The sequence below is a fragment of the Felis catus genome, chromosome D1 (genome assembly GCF_018350175.1).
Source record: "Felis catus isolate Fca126 chromosome D1, F.catus_Fca126_mat1.0, whole genome shotgun sequence".
NCBI classification, from domain to species: domain Eukaryota; kingdom Metazoa; phylum Chordata; class Mammalia; order Carnivora; family Felidae; genus Felis; species Felis catus.
In genome coordinates, this window is record NC_058377.1 from 85,195,552 (window position 1) to 85,217,502 (window position 21,951).

A 21,951-nucleotide genomic window follows, 5' to 3' on the forward strand; every position below is an offset into this window, starting at 1 on the left:
TGTTTCTAGCCTCTATCTCCAGATAGAATGCCATTGTTCAAGTTTTTCCATCTTCCCTGACAACTCATAGAAGATCATAAAAAAGAATGATATACTAATAAGTTAATTCAAAGGAATCTCTTGCTTAAGGATCTTAAGGCAATAAGAAGACTTATTAAACATATGAAATACCACAATGCATTGTCAATCAAATATATTTATAAATATCTATGAAGCCCCTACTCTATGCTAAAGGTCGAAGTGCCAAGACTGTTTAATTTATATAAAATGCTATCAAGTTACGCAAACATCTAATGATTATGGAATGATACAAAGTACTATAAATTCCTATTATTTCATTGGACATTGACCAGGAAAAAATAAAATGAAAAAGAAGAAACTACATTTTCCGTATTTCTTAAAGACATCAAAGAATCTCATGTGCTTATTCTTAAGTTCATTCACACATTCATTCAACAAACACACAGGCTTGGTGCTAAGTTATCAGGAGGCACAGGTGGATGAGCTTACTGCTGAATGGAAAAGACACACTAGTGAACAAGAAATTACATCACGTGGCACAAAATAAGCTAAAGGGAGAAGGGCCTTCCCACAAGTACTTGCAAATACTTAGTCACAGACACAAGAAAGACAAAAATGTGCATGTTGATGTACATGCGGCTAACAGTAAGGCAAACCCACAAGAATCATTTTGCCCCAAAGTGAGCAAATCTAAGGCCAGGCAGAAATCTCTCACAAGAATCCCTTGCAACTTTTTACCTGTATTTCTTCTGTGGTTCCACATTTTCAAAGAGTGCTTCTTCCATTTTCTTTGTAAGACTGTCATCCTCATCAAAGTCATGAGGAGTTTCCTGCCAGGCATATCTGGGAAGTGTGTGACAAGCTTTCATTCGAAGATGGGCTCTTGCATGTGAATCTCTACCAAAGTTCAGAAGCAAACACAAGAATTCTGATTTTTACTCACAGAGTTTTCTCTGAGGGATAGTCTGATCATATCCTGAAGGATATTGGTAGATCTGTAAATCGCATTTCCATTGTCGTGCCTAACATCGCAAATCCATATCTTCCTAACACATAATTTAGACCTTTTAATATAAGCCTACAAATAAAATTCCTCCATTACATAATAAATAGCACTCATCTTTACCATATTTATTTGGGGAAAAGGGGGCCATGTATTATATTTCAAAAATTGCGAGATTAAGGCTACTCGGTAGTTTAAGAAATTTATAATGAATGTGTAATGAGATTCCTTCTGCCTGCTCCATAAGTGGGTCATAATTCTGTCTGGAACAGAACAGCCTAGATTACTGCATTTCATAAAGTTTACTCATTAGACAGTGTTAAGAAATCTTAATTAACTTAACTTTTCCTCTCAAACCTAGAGAGGCTCCAAGAGCATGGGCATGTTCGTGCCAGTTTTTGATAAAGAATAATGTACTAAAACACTTAAATAGTCAGAGCTTGGATAACTGAGTCAGTCAGCCTTCTGGCTTTTTATTAAGACGAAGGTGTGAGCAGGAGCATAGCCACCATCCGGATCCGTATATATCAAGTTCTGGGGCACTGTTTAAGGTACATTTGCTTCCATGGGATCACGACACAATATGAGGACTGCTGGGTCCAAGGCGGGTTAAATATATGCGCAGAGCAGCAAATATGCATGTATGTAAATCAAGCTAGGGGATGCGGGGAGGCTGTGAGTGCCAAGGCGCTTGTGGTTTTTGATATAGCTGCAAGCGATATCAAATTACCAAAATCTTTGGGGTCAATTCCTGTGTTAGCAGAGCAGACCATACACTTTTCAAATGTAACAAAAGTATTACATGTGGCTCTGAAATTGGTGGGTAACAGCTGCCTCATTCAGAGCTGCAGCACACACAGCTTCTCAAGTCAAAAGTCTAACAGTTAAAAAAACAACAGTGCCATCTTGTGTTAAAAATAAAAAACACAGCTTTCCCACTGACTGAGGAAAACAAAAAACAGAAATGTCATTCTTAGTTTTAACATATTTATCAAGGTGTAAACAAGATTCCTCCCCCAATCCAGATGTTTAATTTCCTAACTTGGAATTTATCTGTATGATCTTTGGCTTCCAGGCAAATGAAGAACAGTCAAGACAATAGACAATTTAGAACAGACCTTTCTAAATATACCTTCCTTTATTAATTCATTTCTCTACTCATTCATTTAATGACTTATATGACTCATACACGACTAATCATTCCATAGTCAACTCATTCCTTTAACTGATATTTCTTGAACATCTACTATATGATAGGCACAGAATTATAAGTGTTGGGGATACAGTGATGAACAAAACAGGTAAATTCTCAAGATTCATAGAACTTACATTCCAGTGGGCAGAAGAGAGATAATATACAAGTAAATGAATAAATAAATAATACAAGTGCCATAAGTGGAATAAAACAAGATATTGTGATAGAAATTAGCTGGTGGGGAGGGGGGTCTACTTTAGCAAGGTAGTCAGAACAGACTCCTCTGAGAGATGATGTTTGAGTTGAGACCTGGAAAATGAGAAGGAGCCAGCCAGGTGAGGATCTAGGGAGAGAGAGCATTTATGGGCAGAGAAAAGAATAAATGGAAAGGTTCTGAAGCAAGAATATGTTTGGTTCATTTGAGGAACAGAAGGACACTGGGTCATAGGTGTGCAGTGAGTGGAAAAGGTACTATGTGAAGAGGCTCTTAAAGTGGGCAGGGACTGCCTATAATTCAGTAAGGAAATGAGAAAGTTTTCCCTGAGTTCCATGCTAAAAAGGCCCTTTCTTCCACAAAGCAGAAAAGCTGAAGTGAGTACTCCCAGAGTTCTTTTCCATTTTGCTTATTTTTGTTACCAGAAATCTTTACACAGAACCTAGCTATCAAACAGGTTCCTTCCTTGTGCAGGGTAGCTCAGTCGGTTAAGAGTCTGACTTCAGCTCAGGTCATGATCTCAAGGTGCATGATTTGGGCCCCTTGTTGGGCTCTGTGCTGACAGTTCAGAGCCTGGAGCCTGTTTCAGATCCTGTGTCTCCCTTTCTCTCTGCCCCTCTCCTGCTCGTTCTCTCTCTCTCTCTCTCTCTCTCTCTCTCTCTCTCTCTCTCTCAAAAATAAATATTGAAAAAAAATTTTTTTAAAAAGCGTTCCTTCTAGATCTATTTAGCCTCTTGCTTTATGGATGCCCCTCCTTAAATCATCCCACCTCTCGAATATGTAAAACTTCCAAACAAACATATCTAAGGAAGTCTGGGGAAATCTTAAAGTGACTGTCTAATATAAGGTGATTTAGGATTGAGTCATCAGAAGTGGTTCAAAGAACTAGTGAAAGTTAGCCCGGAAAACAGATAACCCAGTAGGCTGATGACAGAGAACTTTGAATATTTTATTTTATTTTATTTATTTATTTTCAATATATGAAGTTTATTGTCAAATTGGTTTCCATACAACACCCAGTGCTCATCCCAAAAGGTGCCCTCCTCAATACCCATACCCTCCCCTCCCTCCCACCCCCCATCAACCCTCAGTTGGTTCTCAGTTTTTAAGAGTCTCTTATGCTTTGGCTCTCTTCCACTCTAGCCTCTTTTTTTTTTCCTTCCCCTCCCCCATGGGTTTCTGTTAAGTTTCTCCGGATCCACATAAGAGTGAAACCATATGGTATCTGTCTTTCTCTGTATGGCTTATTTCACTTAGCATCACACTCTCCAGTTCCATCCATGTTGCTACAAAGGGCCATATTTCATTCTTTCTCATTGCCACGTAGTACTCCATTGTGTATATACATCACAATTTTTTTATCCATTCATCAGTTGATGGACATTTAGGCTCTTTCCATAATTTGGCTATTGTTGAGAGTGCTGCTATAAACATTGGGGTACAAGTGCCCCTATGCATCTGTACTCCTGTATCCCTTGGGTAAATTCCTAGCGGTGCTATTGCTGGGTCATAGGGTAGGTCTATTTTTAATTTTTTGAGGAACCTCCACACTGTTTTCCAGAGTGGCTGCACCAATTTGCATTCCCACCAACAGTGCAAGAGGGTTCCCGTTTCTCCACATCCTCTCCAGCATCTATAGTCTCCTGATTTGTTCATTTTGGCCACTCTGACTGGCATGAGGTGATATCTGAGTGTGGTTTTGATTTGTATTTCCCTGATGAGGAGCGACGTTGAGCATCTTTTCATGTGCCTGTTGGCCATCCGGATGTCTTCTTTAGAGAAGTGTCTATTCATGTTTTCTTCCCATTTCTTCACTGGGTTATTTGTTTTTCAGGTGTGGAGTTTGGTGAGCTCTTTATACATTTTGGATACTAGCCCTTTGTCCGATATGTCATTTGCAAATATCTTTTCCTATTCCGTTGGTTGCCTTTTAGTTTTGTTGGTTGTTTCCTTTGCTGTGCAGACGCTTTTTATCTTCATAAGGTCCCAGTAGTTCATTTTTGCTTTTAATTCCCTTGCCTTTGGGAATGTGTCAAGTAAGAGATTGCTACGGCTGAGGTCAGAGAGGTCTTTTCCTGCTTTCTCCTCTAAGGTTTTGATGGTTTCCTGTCTCACATTCAGGTCCTTTATCCATTTTGAGTTTATTTTTGTGAATGGTGTGAGAAAGTGATCTAGTTTCAACCTTCTGCATGTTGCTGTCCAGTTCTCCCAGCACCATTTGTTAAAGAGACTTGTCTTTTTTCCATTGGATGTTCTTTCCTGCTTTGTCAAAGATTAGTTGGCCGTATGTTTGTGGGTCTAGTTCTGGGGTTTCTATTCTATTCCATTGGTCTATGTGTCTGTTTTTGTGCCAATGCCATGCTGTCTTGATGATGACAGCTTTGTAGTAGAGGCTAAAGTCTGGGATTGTGATGCCTCCTGCTGTGGTCTTCTTCTTCAAAGTTACTTTGGCTATTCAGGGACTTTTATGGTTCCATATGAATTTTAGGATTGCTTGTTCTAGTTTCGAGAAGAATGCTGGTGCAATTTTGATTGGGATTGCATTGAATGTGTAGATAACTTTGGGTAGTATTGACATTTTGACAATATTTATTCTTCCAATCCATGAGCACGGAATGTTTTTCCATTTCTTTATATCTTCTTCAATTTCCTTCATAAGCTTTCTATAGTTTTCAGCATACAGATCTTTTACATCTTTGGTTAGATTTATTCCTAGGTATTTTATGCTTCTTGGTGCAATTGTGAATGGGATCAGTTTCTTTATTTGTCTTTCTGTTGCTTCATTATTAGTGTATAAGAATGCAACTCGTCCTGGACTCTTATTTGTTGGGAGATTTTTGATGACTGATTCAATTTCTTCACTGGTTATGGGTCTGTTAAGCTTTCTATTTCCTCCTGATTGAGTTTTGGAAGTGTGTGGGTGTTTAGGAATTTGTCCATTTCTTCCAGGTTGTCCAGTTTGTTGGCATATAATTTTTCATAGTATTCCCTGATAATTGCTTGTATCTCTGAGGGATTGGTTGTAATAATTCCATTTTCATTCATGATTTTATCTATTTGGGTCATCTCCCTTTTCTTTTTGAGAAGCCTGGCTAGAGGTTTATCAATTTTGTTTATGTTTTTAAAAAACCAACTCTTGGTTTCATTGATCTGTTCTACAGGTTTTTTAGATTCCATATTGTTTATTTCTGCTCTGATCTTTGCTATTTCTCTTCTTCTGCTGGATTTAGGCTGTCTTTGCTGTTCTGCTTCCATTTCCTTTAGGTGTGCTGTTAGATTTTTATTTGGGATTTTTCTTGTTTCTTGAGATAGGCCTGGATTGCAATGTATTTTCCTCTCAGGACTGCCTTCGCTGCATCCCAAAGCGTTTGGATTGTTGTATTTTCATTTTCGTTTGTTTCCATATATTTTTTAATTTCTTCTCTAATTGCCTGGTTGACCCATTCATTCTTTAGTAGGGTGTTCTTTAACCTCCATGCTTTTGGAGGTTTTCCAGACTTTTTCCTGTGGTTGATTTCAAGCTTCATAGCATTGTGGTCTGAAAGTATGCATGGTATGATTTTAATTCTTGTATACTTATGAAGGGCTGTTTTGTGACCCAGTATGTGATCTATCTTGGAGAATGTTCCATGTGCACTCGAGAAGAAAGTATATTCTGTTGCTTTGGGATGCAGAGTTCTAAATATATCTGTCAAGTCCATCTGATCCAATGTATCATTCAGGGCCCTTGTTTCTTTATTGACCGTGTGTCTACATGATCTATCCATTTCTGTAAGTGGAGTGTTAAAGTCCCCTGCAATTATCACATTCTTATCAATAAGGTTGCTTATGTTTGTAATTGTTTTATATATTTGGGGGCTCCTGTATTCGGCGCATAGGCATTTATAATTGTTAGCTCTTCCTGATGGATAGACCCTGTGATTATTATATAATGCCCTTCTTCATCTCTTGTTACAGCCTTTAATTTAAATTCTAGTTTGTCTGATATAAGTGTGGCTACTCCAGCTTTCTTTTGACTTCCAGTGGCATGATAAATAGTTCTCCATCCCCTCACTATCAATCTGAAGGTGTCCTCAGGTCTAAAATGAGCCTCTTGTAGACAGCAAATAGATGTGTCTTGTTTTTTTTATCCATTCTGATACCGTATGTCTTTTGGTTGGCGCATTTAATCCATTTACATTCAGTGTTATTATAGAAAGATATGGGTTTAGAGTCACTGTGATGTCCGTAGGTTTCATGCTTGTAGCGATGTCTCTGGTACTTTGTCTCACAGGATCCCCCTTAGGATCTCTTGTAGGGCTGGTTTAGTGGTGACGAATTCCTTCAGTTTTTGTTTGTTTGGGAAGACCTTTATCTCTCCTTCTGTTCTAAATGACAGACTTGCTGGATAAAGGATTCTCGGCTGCATGTTTTTTCTGTTCATCACATTGAAGATCTCCTGCCCTTCCTTTCTGGCCTGCCAAGTTTCAGTAGAGAGATCGGTCACGAGTCTTATAGGTCTCCCTTTATATGTTAAAGCACGTTTCTCTCTAGCTGCTTTCAGAATTTTCTCTTTATCCTTGTATTTTGCCAGTTTCACTATGATATGTCATGCAGAAGATCAATTCAAGTTAGGTCTGAAGGGAGTTCTCTGTGCCTCTTGGATTTCAATGCCTTTTTCCTTCCCCAGATCCGGGAAGTTCTCAGCTATTATTTCTTCAAGTACACCTTCAGCACCTTTCCCTCTCTCTTCCTCCTCCTCTTCCGTGGGCCTCTCATCTGTGCTTGGCTCCAGAGACTCCGTTCTGCTAGTCTTCTGGTAGTTTTCTGGGTTATTTAGGCAGGTGTAGGTGGAATCTAAGTGATCAGCAGGATGCGCAGTGAACCCAGAATCCTCCAACACTGCCATCTTCCCAGGATCCCATATGAATTGTGTTCTTAAGGACTTTTAAGTAGAGAGGAATGGTATGGACAGAGAAAAAAATGAAATCATAGGATGGAGACATTCTAAATTTCAACATTAGAATGGTCTGCCTTACAAACTAGTGATGTCCCGGGGCGCCTGGGTGACGCAGTTGGTTAAGCATCCGACTTCAGCCAGGTCACGATCTCGCGGTCCGTGAGTTCGAGCCCCGCGTCAGGCTCTGGGCTGATGGCTCAGAGCCTGGAGCCTGTTTCCAATTCTGTGTCTCCCTCTCTCTCCGCCCCTCCCCCGTTCATGCTCTGTCTCTCTCTGTCCCAAAAATGAATAAACGTTGAAAAAAAAAAATTCAAACTAGCGATGTCCCTGTTACTATGAGTATTCAAGAAAAGATGTGATCAAAAGAGCCTATCTGGAAGGTGCAAGAGATTCCTGCCTTATGTTCTGAGTGGACTCAATCACTTCTACCTAAAGGACTCCAGGACCTGATGAAATCTATAAGTTAGAACAATGTAGATCTTTGCTCTCAGAAATGTTCTTTCTTTTTTCTTACTTTCTGTGTACTTTTTTCCCATGTGCAGTCTAATAATTCAGAGGCTAGATGATACATTCTTAAGAAATTCTCTAGCCATTGAGGAATATACCATGTAGATCAAATCATCTCTTTCTGAAAAAGGCCTTCTGATGCCTTTGTTAGTGTCAGGACATGAGACTAGATGAATCATTCAACAATGAGGGGTTTGTTTCCTAAAATGTCCTTATATTTGAGTTGATATCCTTATAATTGAGGGGTAGAAGCAGTCTTTTAAAATAGTTTGTAACAGGGGCGCCTGGGTGGCGCAGTCGGTTAAGCGTCCGACTTCAGCCAGGTCATGATCTCGTGGTCCGTGAGTTCGAGCCTCGCGTCGGGCTCTGGGCTGATGGCTCGGAGCCTGGAGCCTGTTTCCGATTCTGTGTCTCCCTCTCTCTCTGCCCCTCCCCCGTTCATGCTCTGTCTCTCTCTGTCCCAAAAATAAATAAAAAACGTTGAAAAAAATTTTTAAATAGTTTGTAACAATGATATATAAATTAATATTCACTATTATCACAATGGTAATTGACTAGCCATATATGGCTTTAGAATTTGGAAACTCACTCAATCATTCCTTCATTTATTCAGTAAATGATTAAAGGCAGCTATCCTGGTCTTCACACAGCATGTGGGACAGGAGTTTTTGCCCTCATGGATTTCCCAGGCTGTTGGTTGTTGGGGAGGGGCGTGTGGTGGTGGGGACTGATAGGCACATTGCTGTGTGCAGTCATTACCATGATTGTTTTCAATGATGAAGAACCATTCCACAGATGACTACCAGGCAGATCAAGGCACTTCAGGTGGAGAGAAACAAGTGGCTCAGAGGCGTGCAATAGTACATAAATGGAATGTGCCATGTTCAGTGACAGCTTGCTGAGCTGGGGCTTAGTTCATGTGTCAGGAAGAAACAAGTGTGGAGTGGAGGTGGGCCTGGGGGTGCAAATGAGGGTCAATGACAGGCCTGGACTCAGGTCAGAAGGGCTTGATTACAGACTAAGTATTTTTTCTATCTGCAGTACGTAGCCACTGAAGAACTGTATAAAAAGGATTAGGTTTTAGAAAGATTGTCTGTGGGTGGAACTTTGAGGTGAACTGGAAGTTGGAGAAAATGGAGATAGAGACCAATCAGAAAACTACTTCAGTGACCCAGGATGACAACTGTATATTAACATGAATCCAGCTTGAATCTATATTAATTTAATTGTTCCTGGAATCAACGTTTATGGAGACAAAACATGATGAATTCCTCAAATAATTGGCAATTCCAAAATTCTAGTCTTCTAAAAACTGTAATATAATAACAAAATAGCTGAAAGTAGATCCTTGTGATGGCTGAACATGGAAGCTCCAGCTCTATCTTTTGGACAGAAAACTAATTAAATATTTACTAGCTCTTCACCTGACATACACTTCACAAACCCGGTGTGGGTTCCCTGCATGGGCTCTGTGCTGTTATTGAGCTAATGAGCTGAGTTCAAATAGGAAACAGGTAGCTTTTCTGGCCACACTGATTACTTACAGAATTTCACTGGAAGCATTTTCCATTGTTAAAGCATTTTTTTCCATTTGCTTTTCCTTTGGTCCCATAATTTGCTTTTCTTCTCCAAAAATTGCTACAGGTTTATGCACAGCAAGCTTGGCTCCAGACACAATGTCACTTTGCACTTCTAAAACAAGAGCTGAGCAGAAACATGCAAATTGCAAGGACATTAGTTATGATCGCAGAACACCAGGAATTTGAAAACACACGTTAAAATAAAAATGCAGACAATTTTCAACTATTTGGCCTAAGAGAACACATTCTAACTGTAATTAATAGTTGTTCTTTAATAAATTGGATTTCACTTAATTTTTGTAGATTCCTTCCTCTCAAGATATTGTCAGTCAAAAGTACTAAAAATAGAGGTTCATATCCAAAATATACAAAGAACTCATAAAATCCAATACCTGAAAAATCTGATTAAAAAATGGGCAGAGGACCCGAACAGACATTCTTCCAGAGAGGACATACAGATGGCCAACCTACACACGAAAAGATGCTCAGCATCACTAAACATCAGGGAAATGCAAATCAAAACCTCACTGAGATATCAGCTCACATCTGTCAGAATGTCTATTATCAAAAAGACAAAAAAATAACAAATGTTGGCAAAGATGTGGAGAAAAGGCAGCCCTCGTGCACTCTTGGTGGGGATGTACTTTTGGGGCACCCACTACGGAAAACAGTATGGAGGTTCCTCTGTTAAAAACAGAACTACTGTATGGTCTAGCAATTCCACTTCTAGGTATATATCCAAAGAAAATGAAAACACTAATTTGAAAAGACATATGTACCCCTATGTAGATCATAGCAGTATTTACAATAGCCAAGATATGGAAACAATCTAAATGTCCATGGGAAGATGAATGGATAAAAAGTGCATGTGCGTACACACACAATGGAATATTATGCAGCCATAGAAAATGAGATCTTGCCATTTGCATCAACATGGATGTACCTCCAGAGTATAATGCTACATAAAATAAGGCAGAGAGAGAAAGACATGTGTAGAATCTAAAAAATAAACAAAGCAAAACTGAAACAGACTCACAGATACAGAGAACAAACTGATAATTGTCAGAAGGGTAGAAGGGTGGATGGAATAGATAAAGGGGATTAAGAGGTATAATCTTCCAGTTCTAAAATAAAGAAGACATGGGGATGTAATGTACAGCATAGGGAATATCATCAATAATATTATAACAACTTTGTATGGTGACAAATGGTAACTAGATTTATTGCAGTGACCATTTCATAATGTATACAAATATCAAATCACTATATTATATACTTGAAACAAATACAACACCATATATCAATTAACTTTCGATTTAAAAAGTGCCTAAGGAAAAAAAAAGTACTAAAAAATAGGTGTTTCCAAAAAAATGTTATTTAGTTATTTAGTTAGTTATTGTAAATTCTAGCCTTTCAAATGGGCATATTATTTACATACATATCTCTAGATCATTCTCTAGGATCCTAAATTCCTCAGTGGAAGTCCCCAAAGCCTTGAAAGCTGCATGCAAAACTTACTGTACGGCATTCAATATATGTAACAGGGAAATGTTTTAAATTATATTAGTGATTTTTCTCTTTTGTCGTTCTATACATAGGACCTTTGTCCTAGTTCCTGGGGTAGCCTTAAGGGAAGGAGGAAGACCATAAGTTGATAAGAAATATTACAAAAGGAAAGCAAAATACAAAGATAGTGTGACACTCAAGTACAGCATGTTGCCATAAGACAAAGGCCATGTCAATCAGGATGACACTGTCATGATTTAGGTTTTTTCTAAACACTGTTAGCTCCCACTGAGCATATCAGCTTTAACATCAAGGTTGACTTGGAGAAAACCTACCATTTCTGGGCCTGAGGGAATTTAAGACAGAAGACAGAGGAAAGCAGAAAAACAGCACTGGGTATCATGATTCCCCCTACAGGCTTCACTTCAGGTACCTACGCTACACCAAGGAAACACTGAGGACACTGTTCATTGTTGAGAACACTGTGATGAGTCACCTCTCAAGTTGCCTTCACCACTCCAATCTGAGGTACAGTTGTATCAACCTGGATCTTGTTTCTGAGGGGTGTGGCCATGACCCAAGATGTGCCGACAGTCATGCTGGGAAGGTTTCCGGAAGTAGTTGCCAAGGAGGGGTGAAGGGGTCTTGTAATAAAGATTTCAGAGATGACCACTCAGACACAGCCAGGCTTCAGAGGGCCAGAGAGAGCAGAAAGGCTGGGTCAGGCAGGAAGCACCTCCCATCCAAAGCATTGTCTGGGCCAAAGGAATGGAACACGGTCACCCAGCCATGAATATCAGCCAGCAAGACCCAGAAAGCAAGACACCCTGTCCCCCAAGTTCTTCCCTTCTATCTGAGAGAGGAACTGAGGGAGACTCTGGGGAATGGGAAATATGAAAGCTCTCCCTAAAGGGACAATTTAAATTAGTTGGATGGGCCAAAATTTAAACCTGATCGGACATTTTATGTTTTCCTTAATGGAAAACAAAGAAGACTAAATTCGTTTTACTTTTCTTTTTTTTTTTATTTTGTTAACATTTATTAATTTTTGAGAGACCGACAGAGACAGAGTGTGAGTGGGAGAGGGGCAGAGAGGGAGACACAGAATCCGAAGCAGGCTCCAGGCTCTGAGCTATCAGCACAGAGCCCAATGTGGGGCTCAAACTCACAAACTAGGAGATCATGACCTGAGCCGAAGTCGGACGCTCAACCGACTGAGTCACCCAGGCACCCCTGGAAGACTGAATTTGTTAAAGACGAAATAAATTACACTTTCTTTGCACATCACTGTGTAGTGTGAATGAAAATATGCAATCCTGTTAAATACATACATTAGTTTAAAGAGCTAAACAGCAGGATATAGGGGTGAAATATGACCTATTTAAACAAGCACGGATTAAAAAAAAGGCAGAATCAACTATTTAATTTTGGCAATATATTTTATGGTAAATAATCCCAATGCTTACCCTCTATCTTATGTATGCCGCAGAAAGTTTGAATTTTAGAAATATCTGATGCTAAGTTCCTCAGGAAGATTTGCTTCTTTTGCTGAGCAACGGACACATCAGGATTGATCCAACGTTCTCCACATGAAACATATACCTAGCAAAGAAATGAGTCTCTGATCCCATGTACAACTCTTCACAGCAGGATTATTTGTAATCGCCCAAATCAGCCCAAAGTACAAACACAATGTCCTATAATCAGCAAATGGTTAAGCAAACTGTGACACCATTGACAAATACTCAGTGATAAAAAGGCAAAACTATCGATAAACCTAACAACTTTGAAAGATCTCAAGGGTTTTATACTAAGGAAAAAAAAAGTACTTCTCCATACTATCTTTGCAACTTCCTGTAACTCTGTAATTTTTCAAAATAAAGTTATATAAATAATTTGTTAAAGGAAGGAAGGAAAGAAGAAAGAAAGGAAAGGAGGGACACAGGGAGGGAGGGAGAGATCAGGGGTTTGTAAACTAGGGCTGAGGCCCAAATCTGGCCTGCTGCTGTTTTTGTAAATAGAGTTTTATTAGAACACAGTTAGGCCCATTCATGTACATGCTGTGACTGCTTTTGTGCATACAGTGGCAAGAGGTGATGTTTCGATAGAGACCATATGGTCTGTAAATATTTATAAACTAACCTTTTACAGAAAAAGTTTGACAATGACTGACTGGTATGGATGAACCTGTCATATGTTAATGTGGTTATTTCTAGATGCTCAGATTACAGATCATACCTGTTCTTCATGTTGCTTCTATGTCTGTCTTAAATGAATTCATATTTCTTTGAAGTAAGAAAAAACAGGGTGATATATGCAGAACATTCAGTTAAGAAGAAAAATGACACTCAGTGCTGCCACTTCCATGGTCCCACACTAGTGATTATACACATTCTCTGCATGACGACCCAGGGACAACTTTCTCGAAGACTTCTTTTTGAACAACAGCCTTCCTTTTCTCCTCTGTACACACTTGATCATGTAACTGTTGACGTTTTCATCTCTATGTTGGCTGCTCAGTGACAGGTTTGTTTCTAGCAAATATACAGGATCTTATAACAGTCACTCCCAAATTCATCCTACCTCCCTTCACCTCAGTGGCCTCAGAGACTTTTCCTTCCCTTCCCTTTATCTTTTTGTATCATATGGTCTAATGCAACCCACCTAATTCTTTCTGCAATAACACAATGAATAAACACAGCAGCAAAGGAGAGGAAAACCAACAAACTAAAACCTTGGAAGTGAGAGAAGTGGAATTCAAAAGAGATCTATCTACCAGACTCCAAGGACACAGATTTTCCCCTCTGTCATGCTGCTTCTGATATTGGTCACTGGTACTTCAGTTTAAGACTCCCTCAAGGGGTGGCGGGGGGGGAGGGGGTGACACCTGGGTGGCTCAGTCGGTTAAGTGGCTCAAGTCATGATCTCTAGTTTCATTTCGTGAGTTCGAGCCTGGCATTGGGCTTCCTGCTGTCAGTGCAGAGCCTGCTTTGGATCCTCTGTCCCCAACTCTCTCTGCCCCTCCCCTCCCCCCACTCTGTCTCTCTCAAAAATAAATAAACATAAAAAAAAAAAAGATTCTCTCAAGAGGTCTTTGCATTCAGAGCCTGAGTTAACTTCTGATAATATGGTGTGAGCTTGGTTCTCTGCTCAAAGAATTTCAGGCATCAGTCAGGCAGGTTTTCTTTTCGAACTGATACCTCAACTCCCATCCCATAACAGTGGGCTGCTAAAGTCCTTCTTCTTAGCCTTCTCCAGCCACCCAAATAGGGCATGTGAAACACTAGATACAATTTTTTTCTGAAAAAGTGAAATTATCACTTAGTAAGAAATCACTAAACAACTACATTTGGAAGGCCTCAAAAAGAGGAGAGGATCTCCTTCAGAGTAGAAGACAGAAATTACAAGTGGTTAATAATCTGGTCTTCTCCCCACCTCCACCTTCATTTATAAAATGGGTGGTGAGGGCATCCACCCCACAGGGCTGTGATGGGCATTAAATGAGCTCATTTTCAGAAAGCCCTGAGGATAATGCCTAATGGTAAGCTCTCAACAGCTAGTGATCAGTGTTACTTTGTGAGGGTTGCTGGGTGAGGACAATTCTGAGAGAAAATAAGGGGGGAAGTGGTAAATGTCTGAAGTTTCACATTTTGAAACATTTGTCTTTTAGTTGTATGTGTGGAGTAACATTTCCAGTTTCACATGCATGTCCTTACCAATTCGTCCCTTCGGAGGTCTTTTAGGGCAAAGATTTCCTTTCCCTTTTCATTGAACAATCTCCGAGCTGCAGAGGGTAAATTTAAAATTTCAGTGCACCTGTAGTAAGAGACACAAAAATTCATCTTGTATACAGAAGGCTTCTGGCAAAGAAGAGAGAAAATATGAGAAATCAAGTCTTTAACAACTACTCGTGCTGCAGACCTGTGGAGACAGTCAAGAGGTAGGCCCTGGAGCCCATCAGGCTCTTGGAGTCTCATTCTCCTTATACAAGCTGGGGGACTTAGGCAAATTATTTAACCTCTCTAAGCCTACATTTCTTATCTTCCAGGGTTTTAGTGAAGATTAAGGGTTGATTTTGAGAAGTGCTTAGCACACTGCTGGGCACGATCAACAAATAAGCAGGCATATTATTCCTGATTCTCCATTCTTCAATATGCCCCTATACTTTCTATCTGTGTCTTTGTTTTTCTCATGCTCTTCCTTCTACCTAAAACACTTTCCTTGCTTTCTCTACTGAAGTTATATTCTTTCCCCAGAGTCATATCCATCACCAAGCAGTTCCTCATCTCCCTCCATTAGAAGTGATCTCTATAGCCCTTTAACGCCCTTTCAAATAGGGACTTTTAGCCTGGTTAAACATTAAAACAGTGATTTCCACCTCCTAGGCCCCAAACAAGCATTTGACCTGCCCTATGGCTGTCAAAATGAATGCACGTTTTCCCGTTTCCTGAGGAGCTCCCTATCTAGTCAGGGGAGAGACAGGTCAGCGACTGAAGTATAATACAAAGGGCTGGGTGCTGTCACAGGCACCTGGCCAGGGTGTTGTGAGAACCCAGGAAAAACAACACAATGAATTCCTCCAGGGAACCTGTATCTAAGGAAGTGACCTTTGGGTTGGTCTTTGACAGGTGAATAGGAGTTTGTCAAGAAGGGTTAGGACTTTGAGAAGTTTCGTATGGCTGGACTTGAGTGTATAGACAGGAGCAGGAGCCAGATGAAGCTAGAAAAGAAGACAGGAACACACGGAAAGCACTTAAGATACCAGACTAATTAATTTGTACTCTATCCCATGAACAGCAGGAAGTCATTCAGATAAGAGGAAAGAAATGTGGTGTTATCAGATCTGCTCTTTAGAAAGTTAACTGTCAGAAAGGTGGAAGATGGACTGAAGGCACGAGAGGCTGGAAATTACCCAGCCAGTTCAGGATAGCTGCAAGGAGGCGGAATTGTGGGAAGAGGAGGGAGAGTTTAAGGAATATGATGCGGCTATTGAGAAAACTGTTGAGGTGATCCTGCCTTTGCAACAATTAAGTATAAAAGATTCTTGCTACATATATTTTATATTAGAATGCACTATCTATAGTAAGTGAATTAGAAGTGACTTTGTGCTCATCAGGAAGGCTGAGCTGTATGAAGAATATTTCTCAATTTTATATCCTCAGATGGGATAAAGCAATTGAGCAGATAATTAGGCACTCCATTTCTCTGAGAGGTCTTGGAAGGAAATACACCTCGTGTCACAGCTCCGGAAGCTGATGGACCGGCTTGGCCACATTTCTCATCCACAGGAGTTGCTGGGGAGGGAGTGGGAGAGAACTGTAGGAAGATTGAGCCCCCAGCCACAAGATGTGTCTGATTCTTTCTTTGCTGCCCAAAGACTCGACCCGATTTCTTCTACTTTCCCTAAATGGACATCTTTGTGGGTCCAGGCAGTTATAGCATAACCTAAGAAGAGTTACCATTATCGTATCTGATCCCACTCACATTTTCCTGGAGAACATTTGGACTATGGTAATATCCTGTTTTAGGACAATGAGTGGGAGAATAGAAGGGATGGGTGGTTGGTAAATCTCCCTTCCTTTTTTGAAACCCTGGTTTTAATGGTGCTGAATTTAATTGGCCCATGTAGGTGGGTTAGAGAGGACTGGGATAAGCTGTTTCCTCTGTATTTAATTCCTCTAAGTCACATGCCAGCCTACATAAATGGAGAGAGAAGAAAAGAATTGGCTGTTAAGTGCCTAATAAGGAGTGTGGACTCTGGAGTCACATTGCCTGGGTTCAAATCCCAGCCCTCCTATAGTGGCTATGTTAACTTCAAAGAAGTCACTTAATTTCTCTGAGCCTCATTTGCCCCATCAGTAAAAGACAGATATGGCAGTACTCATCTCACAGTGATGTTTTACAGATTAAATGTGTGGATATCGGTAAAGCACCTGGCACATAAAATGTCAGCAACACATTATTCAAATGGATCAAGCACTGCAAGCATTTCATGTCTACTCTCACCTAATTCTTACACCATTTCGGAGAGGCCCATTTCACTGATGAGGAAACTGAGCCTGAAGGTGAACTGCCTTGCCCAAGGTTGCATAGCTAGCAAGGAGGAGAGCTGAAATTCCGACCTACATCTGAGTCGTTCACAACATTGTACAGCCTCCTGAGAGGCCATCATCATAGAATAATGACACACTAGATCTAAAGAATGGGGAGACTGAGGCTGGATGCTCGCAAGTGGCCCAGGGTTTCTCTGTCATGTGGAGGCAAAGGTCCTAGAACCAAGGTCCTCTGACTTACACACCAGGAGTTAGGACTGGCAACCACACGGCCTATTCAGATTTACAGGGAGTCCAGAAAAGCAGAGTCTTATCTCTGTGCTTTCTCAGGACTGAGTCGAGAGAGGAGCAGTAAGTGGAGCTGGCTCCATGAGGGCTGTATTTCACTACAACACAGGATGCCCTGGGAGAGGAGGGCAGGGGTGGGAGGGAGCAACTGTGTCTCCAGGGTCTGCAGATGGCTACAGATCTGCAATAGTGCAGACTTCCTCCAATAGCTCGCCTGGACGCCCATCCCAGGAGCCCCACCACACCCTTCCAGTTATTTCAAAACAGTAACAAAACCCACAGAAGCTATGGATACATGCTTTCTTCTTTTCTTTATCTTCTTGCTTCTTATCTCCATATTTTTGTATCTTTCTCTTTTTCTCTCCTCTCCATGTGGCCTTCCCCTAAGAGCTGCCCCTCCCAGGTTCTTTCCCCTTCCTGGCCATGTATAAAATGATCCCTTGATCATTTCCACTTCTGCACAATTAAATGCTGCCCGTGTGGTTTTTTTTTTTTGTTTTTTTTTTTTTTTACTGTTTCACTAAGCAAACTGTCTTCCCAACAAGTTAGGAGTTTTCTGAGAGCAAGGAATGTCTTTCCCCTCCCTTTTTTTAATTTCCACCAGAATATCTAATGGCGGTTGATGTACATGACGTGAACATAACAGATACTGAAAAGAATCAAATTCTTTAATGCTTTCCTTTTAGCTCTTCAACCAATCCTGTTTAACAAGGAGGAAAATGGGACTCCGAGAAGGGGAGTGCTTTGCTGAAGTTTTCCAGCTAGTTACTGGCAAACCTGGGGTTAAAATCAATCCCCTTGACTCTCAACCCAGTAGTCTTTTCAGTACTCCATGTTACCTGCAACTTTAAGTATCAACAAAAACAATCTATGTTTAGTAGATTTAGTAGATTGTCATACTACCAGATCTGCCTTTGAGATGGAAGGACTTAGAGATGGAAGAACTACCACCAACAAGAAGCGATCATCAAAACTATCTGTAGTGAATTATTAAAGAAAAAAAACAGCATAATCTTCCTTGCATTCTGTAAGACCTCCCCCTCATATTCAACAAGACATATTTTGGGGGCGCCTGGGTGGCTCAGTCAGTTAAGCGTCCAACTCTTGATTTTGGCTCAGGTTGTGATCTCACAGTTTGTGAGTTTAGCCCCACACTCGGCACTGTCAGTGCAGAACCTGCTTGGGATTCTCTCTTTCCCTCTCTCTCTGCCTATCCCCGGTGCACACATGTGCTCTCTCTCTCTCAAAATAAATAGATAAATAAACTAAAAAAAAAAAGACATTTTTAAAAATGTTTATACCTGGTGTTCTGCCTTTAAACAGTTATCGAATTCTATGGAGTAACTCTTGTTAGGAAAGTATTCATCAAAAGAAAAGTTACAATGCATTTCACAAATATGATATGGATTGATGACAATTAAAAACTGTTTTAAAGTAGATAACGACTAACCTCAATTCAAACAAATAGAAACCAAGGAAAAGTGCTGTACAATTGTGATTTTTTTTTAAGTGGGACTAATTTATATTTACAGAATTGGTAGTTGAGAAGCTAGGGGAAGGAAATTGCCAGACCTTGAAATTTGGAGCAAAAATTTATTAACTAACACTAGTATCATAAACTCACATAGTTTATATATCTCACAGATTAAAGACTCCAGAATCATTATGTTAACAAGAGCTTTCTTATACAGATAACATATGTATTTTGTGTTATGTGTTTTACGTAACTATTCAGGCATTGGAATGGAAAATACCTTTGCATTTAGGATAGTAAGTATTTACCTCTCCAAAAGTTGGTGAAATTCAGTCTGGATTGTTTCTGTTACAGGATATTTAGTATTGTAGTTTTTCACATTCTTTTTCCTTTCAGTGTCAACATTTCTGAAACAAATGATCCAAGATTTGACTGATATGTCAGTATACATTGTCAATTACATTTCATCTTTAAATATGTGAAAACATCATTAGGTTTTAATTTATCATAATTCGTCCTAAAATCATATGCCTTCTTAAAAAATGGGATTTCAAGAACTATTGCAATTAAAGGGCCACCTGGGTGGCTCAGTCAGTAAGCATCCAACTCTTCATCTTGGCTCAGGTCATAATGTCACAGTTGGTGAGATTGAGCCCTGCATCAAGCTAGGCACTGTCAGTGAGGAGCTTGCTTGGGATTCTCTCTCTCCCTCTCTCTCTCTCTGTCCCTCCCCCACCTCACACTTGCTCTTTCTCTCTCTCAGAATTAATAAACTTAAAAAAATCTATTGCAATTAAGTATTAAGCTTCATAAAAATTTATACTATGAGAAATTTATGTAAGAAAATGAATTTTCAGTATTTTAATCCTCTTCTAATAATGCTGAACATTCTGAGATGTGAATTTATCAATTTTAAATAAAAGGTACAGAGTATATTCATTTGACTATGATGTTTTATTTCTATATTGTTCATACTCATATATTTATTCATGTATTATTTATGTTATCAATCCAAACCTAAAAAATTTTAAACTGGAAAGTGAATAATAATGATCATAGAAAAAAAATGCTTAATTGTTAATATATAACTATTCAAATTTTTAAGTTAGAAAACTATCTGGTATAGTTTTAGAATCTCTATATAATATTAAATGAAAGAAATATGGTCAAATATAGTTATTCATTCATTCACAAAAAATGGTAATCAAATATAATTAATAATAAATAAAAAGATAGATGACTGAATGAATAAGTGAATGAATTCAGTAAGCACTAATTTAGGGCCTATTGTGGGCCTTGTGTCATGTGGTGAATAAAATGGCTTAATATTTGATTGACAAGAACACACTGTCCCATGACCCGACCATAGCAGAAAGCACATATATGGATGAAGAACACATTGTCCCTGTTCTCTGTCTCATGGGTAGAAACATAAGCAGATAACCACAACAGAGTGGTAGGAGCTATGTTGGGGAGAAGCCCACGGTGATCAAAGCAATGGAGAATGTAGAGAAACAAGCTACAACTAATTAAGGGGTGGAAAGGGAAGTGTCAAGTTTAGGGTCAACATCTAGAAATGAAATCCAAACTCATTCCCAGAAGACCTTTATAATTTTAAAGCAGACGGAAGGTGTTAGGGAGTGGCAGGGATTTAAGAGTGGGAATTGGAGAGAGTGTTGATAACAGACAGAGCTAGAAAAATAATACACAGGAACAAATCATAAAGACCCTTAAACACTGTATGAAGGTGCTTGAATGAGTCCAGGGATCATAACTTACTAACAATGTACTCATTAAAATTATCTAAAAATATAAAGTTTATAGGGGTGCCTGGGTGGCTCAGTCGGTTGAGCGACTGACTGTGGCTCAGGTCACGATCTTGCAGTTTGTGAGTTCGAGCCCCGGGTCGGGCTCTGTGCTGACAGCTTGGAGCCTGGAGCCTGCTTCGGATTCTGTGTCTCCTCTCTCTGCCCCTCCCCGACTTGTGCTCTGTCTCTCTCTGTCTACCAAAAATACATAAAATATAAAAAAAATTAAAAATATAAAGTTTATTACATAGCTTCACATTGAGCCTTTCTTCTTACAATTCCTTAAAAAAACACTATAAAATTTTCCGTGTTTAACCTACTATTCTGAGAGATGAAATTCACCTTGAAATCATAATGGTTTTAATTTATATGAGTTTGACAGCCACTATTCAAGATGAATTGACAAGATCTTGTTACTCATCAAGAATAATGATGGACTCAGTAATAAACAAATGATATTTGACCTTCCTTTGGCTTTGTAAATGAAGGAACTAGCAACAACAAATTCCTCTCAAAACTGTCTAGAATGATTTATTAAGTAACTAAAGGACAGCACGCTACTAGGATAGGATTTGGTTAAAAGGAATCTGTATTCATCATGCTAGCTTGATTTTGTGTGTAGACACTAAACAGCCCAACTATCTTTCCTTTCAAGTGAATGCAAGTAATGAACCCCTATATGTCACTAGCATTTATTTCTTCTGAAAGAAAAAATATTTAGCTTGGATATATTAAAAGTAGTACAGCAGGACTTCTACTTTGCACAACTCTGGGTTGCCATTTATATAGAATACAATGTGAAAAGTGCCCTTGGAGCTGGGCAATGCATCTGCCCCTTAAGGTTAGCTAAAATCTTTCCATTTGAACCTTTTGTTAACCAGTACTTACATACAGCTCTGAGGGCAAACAAGGCTATTGAGGATCCTGTAGAAAACTTTCTGAGTCGACCAAGAAAAATTAATGTGTGTTTAGCAGAGTGTTAGTGTCAAGTGTATGCCAGTGTATTTTAATTATTTGGGAATAATTAATTTATGCAGTGAACAGAGTGAATACTTGATTAATTAGGGCATGCTGTTCCATGAATATAACAGAGGGCTTCATATACTTTCACTGGAATAGTCGACATTAACAAATCTCTCAAATTATGTTTGGATTACCTGATTGAACTACGCATTTTAAAACATTCATGTGAAAAAATAAAATCTGTATATAGTTTGGAGCCACACTGAAGGATATAGTGTTAGAAAGATAAATACAGGAAGGGACAAAAATTATTTGTTAACTTTGGATGTTAAAAAAAAGTCATATACTACTTTAAGGGCATTACCCTCACATTTTACATCTAGCTGAATGAGCTAATTAT

General features: G+C 39.4%; 1 protein-coding gene across 8 annotated transcripts in view; it reads right to left on the minus strand.

Moving 5' to 3' along the window:
- Positions 1-21,951, minus strand: part of DCDC1 (doublecortin domain containing 1) — a 475,155-nt gene that overhangs the window by 55,791 nt on the left and 397,413 nt on the right. For all 8 annotated transcript variants that reach the window (XM_045039088.1, XM_045039084.1, XM_019812218.3 and 5 more), the window contains 5 exons: positions 19,089-19,187; positions 14,682-14,781; positions 12,432-12,567; positions 9,424-9,583; positions 760-918 (listed from right to left, as the gene is read on the minus strand). In XM_045039088.1, the coding sequence (XP_044895023.1) occupies positions 760-918; positions 9,424-9,583; positions 12,432-12,567; positions 14,682-14,781; positions 19,089-19,187 (654 nt within the window). The remainder of the gene's footprint in view (positions 1-759; positions 919-9,423; positions 9,584-12,431; positions 12,568-14,681; positions 14,782-19,088; positions 19,188-21,951) is intronic.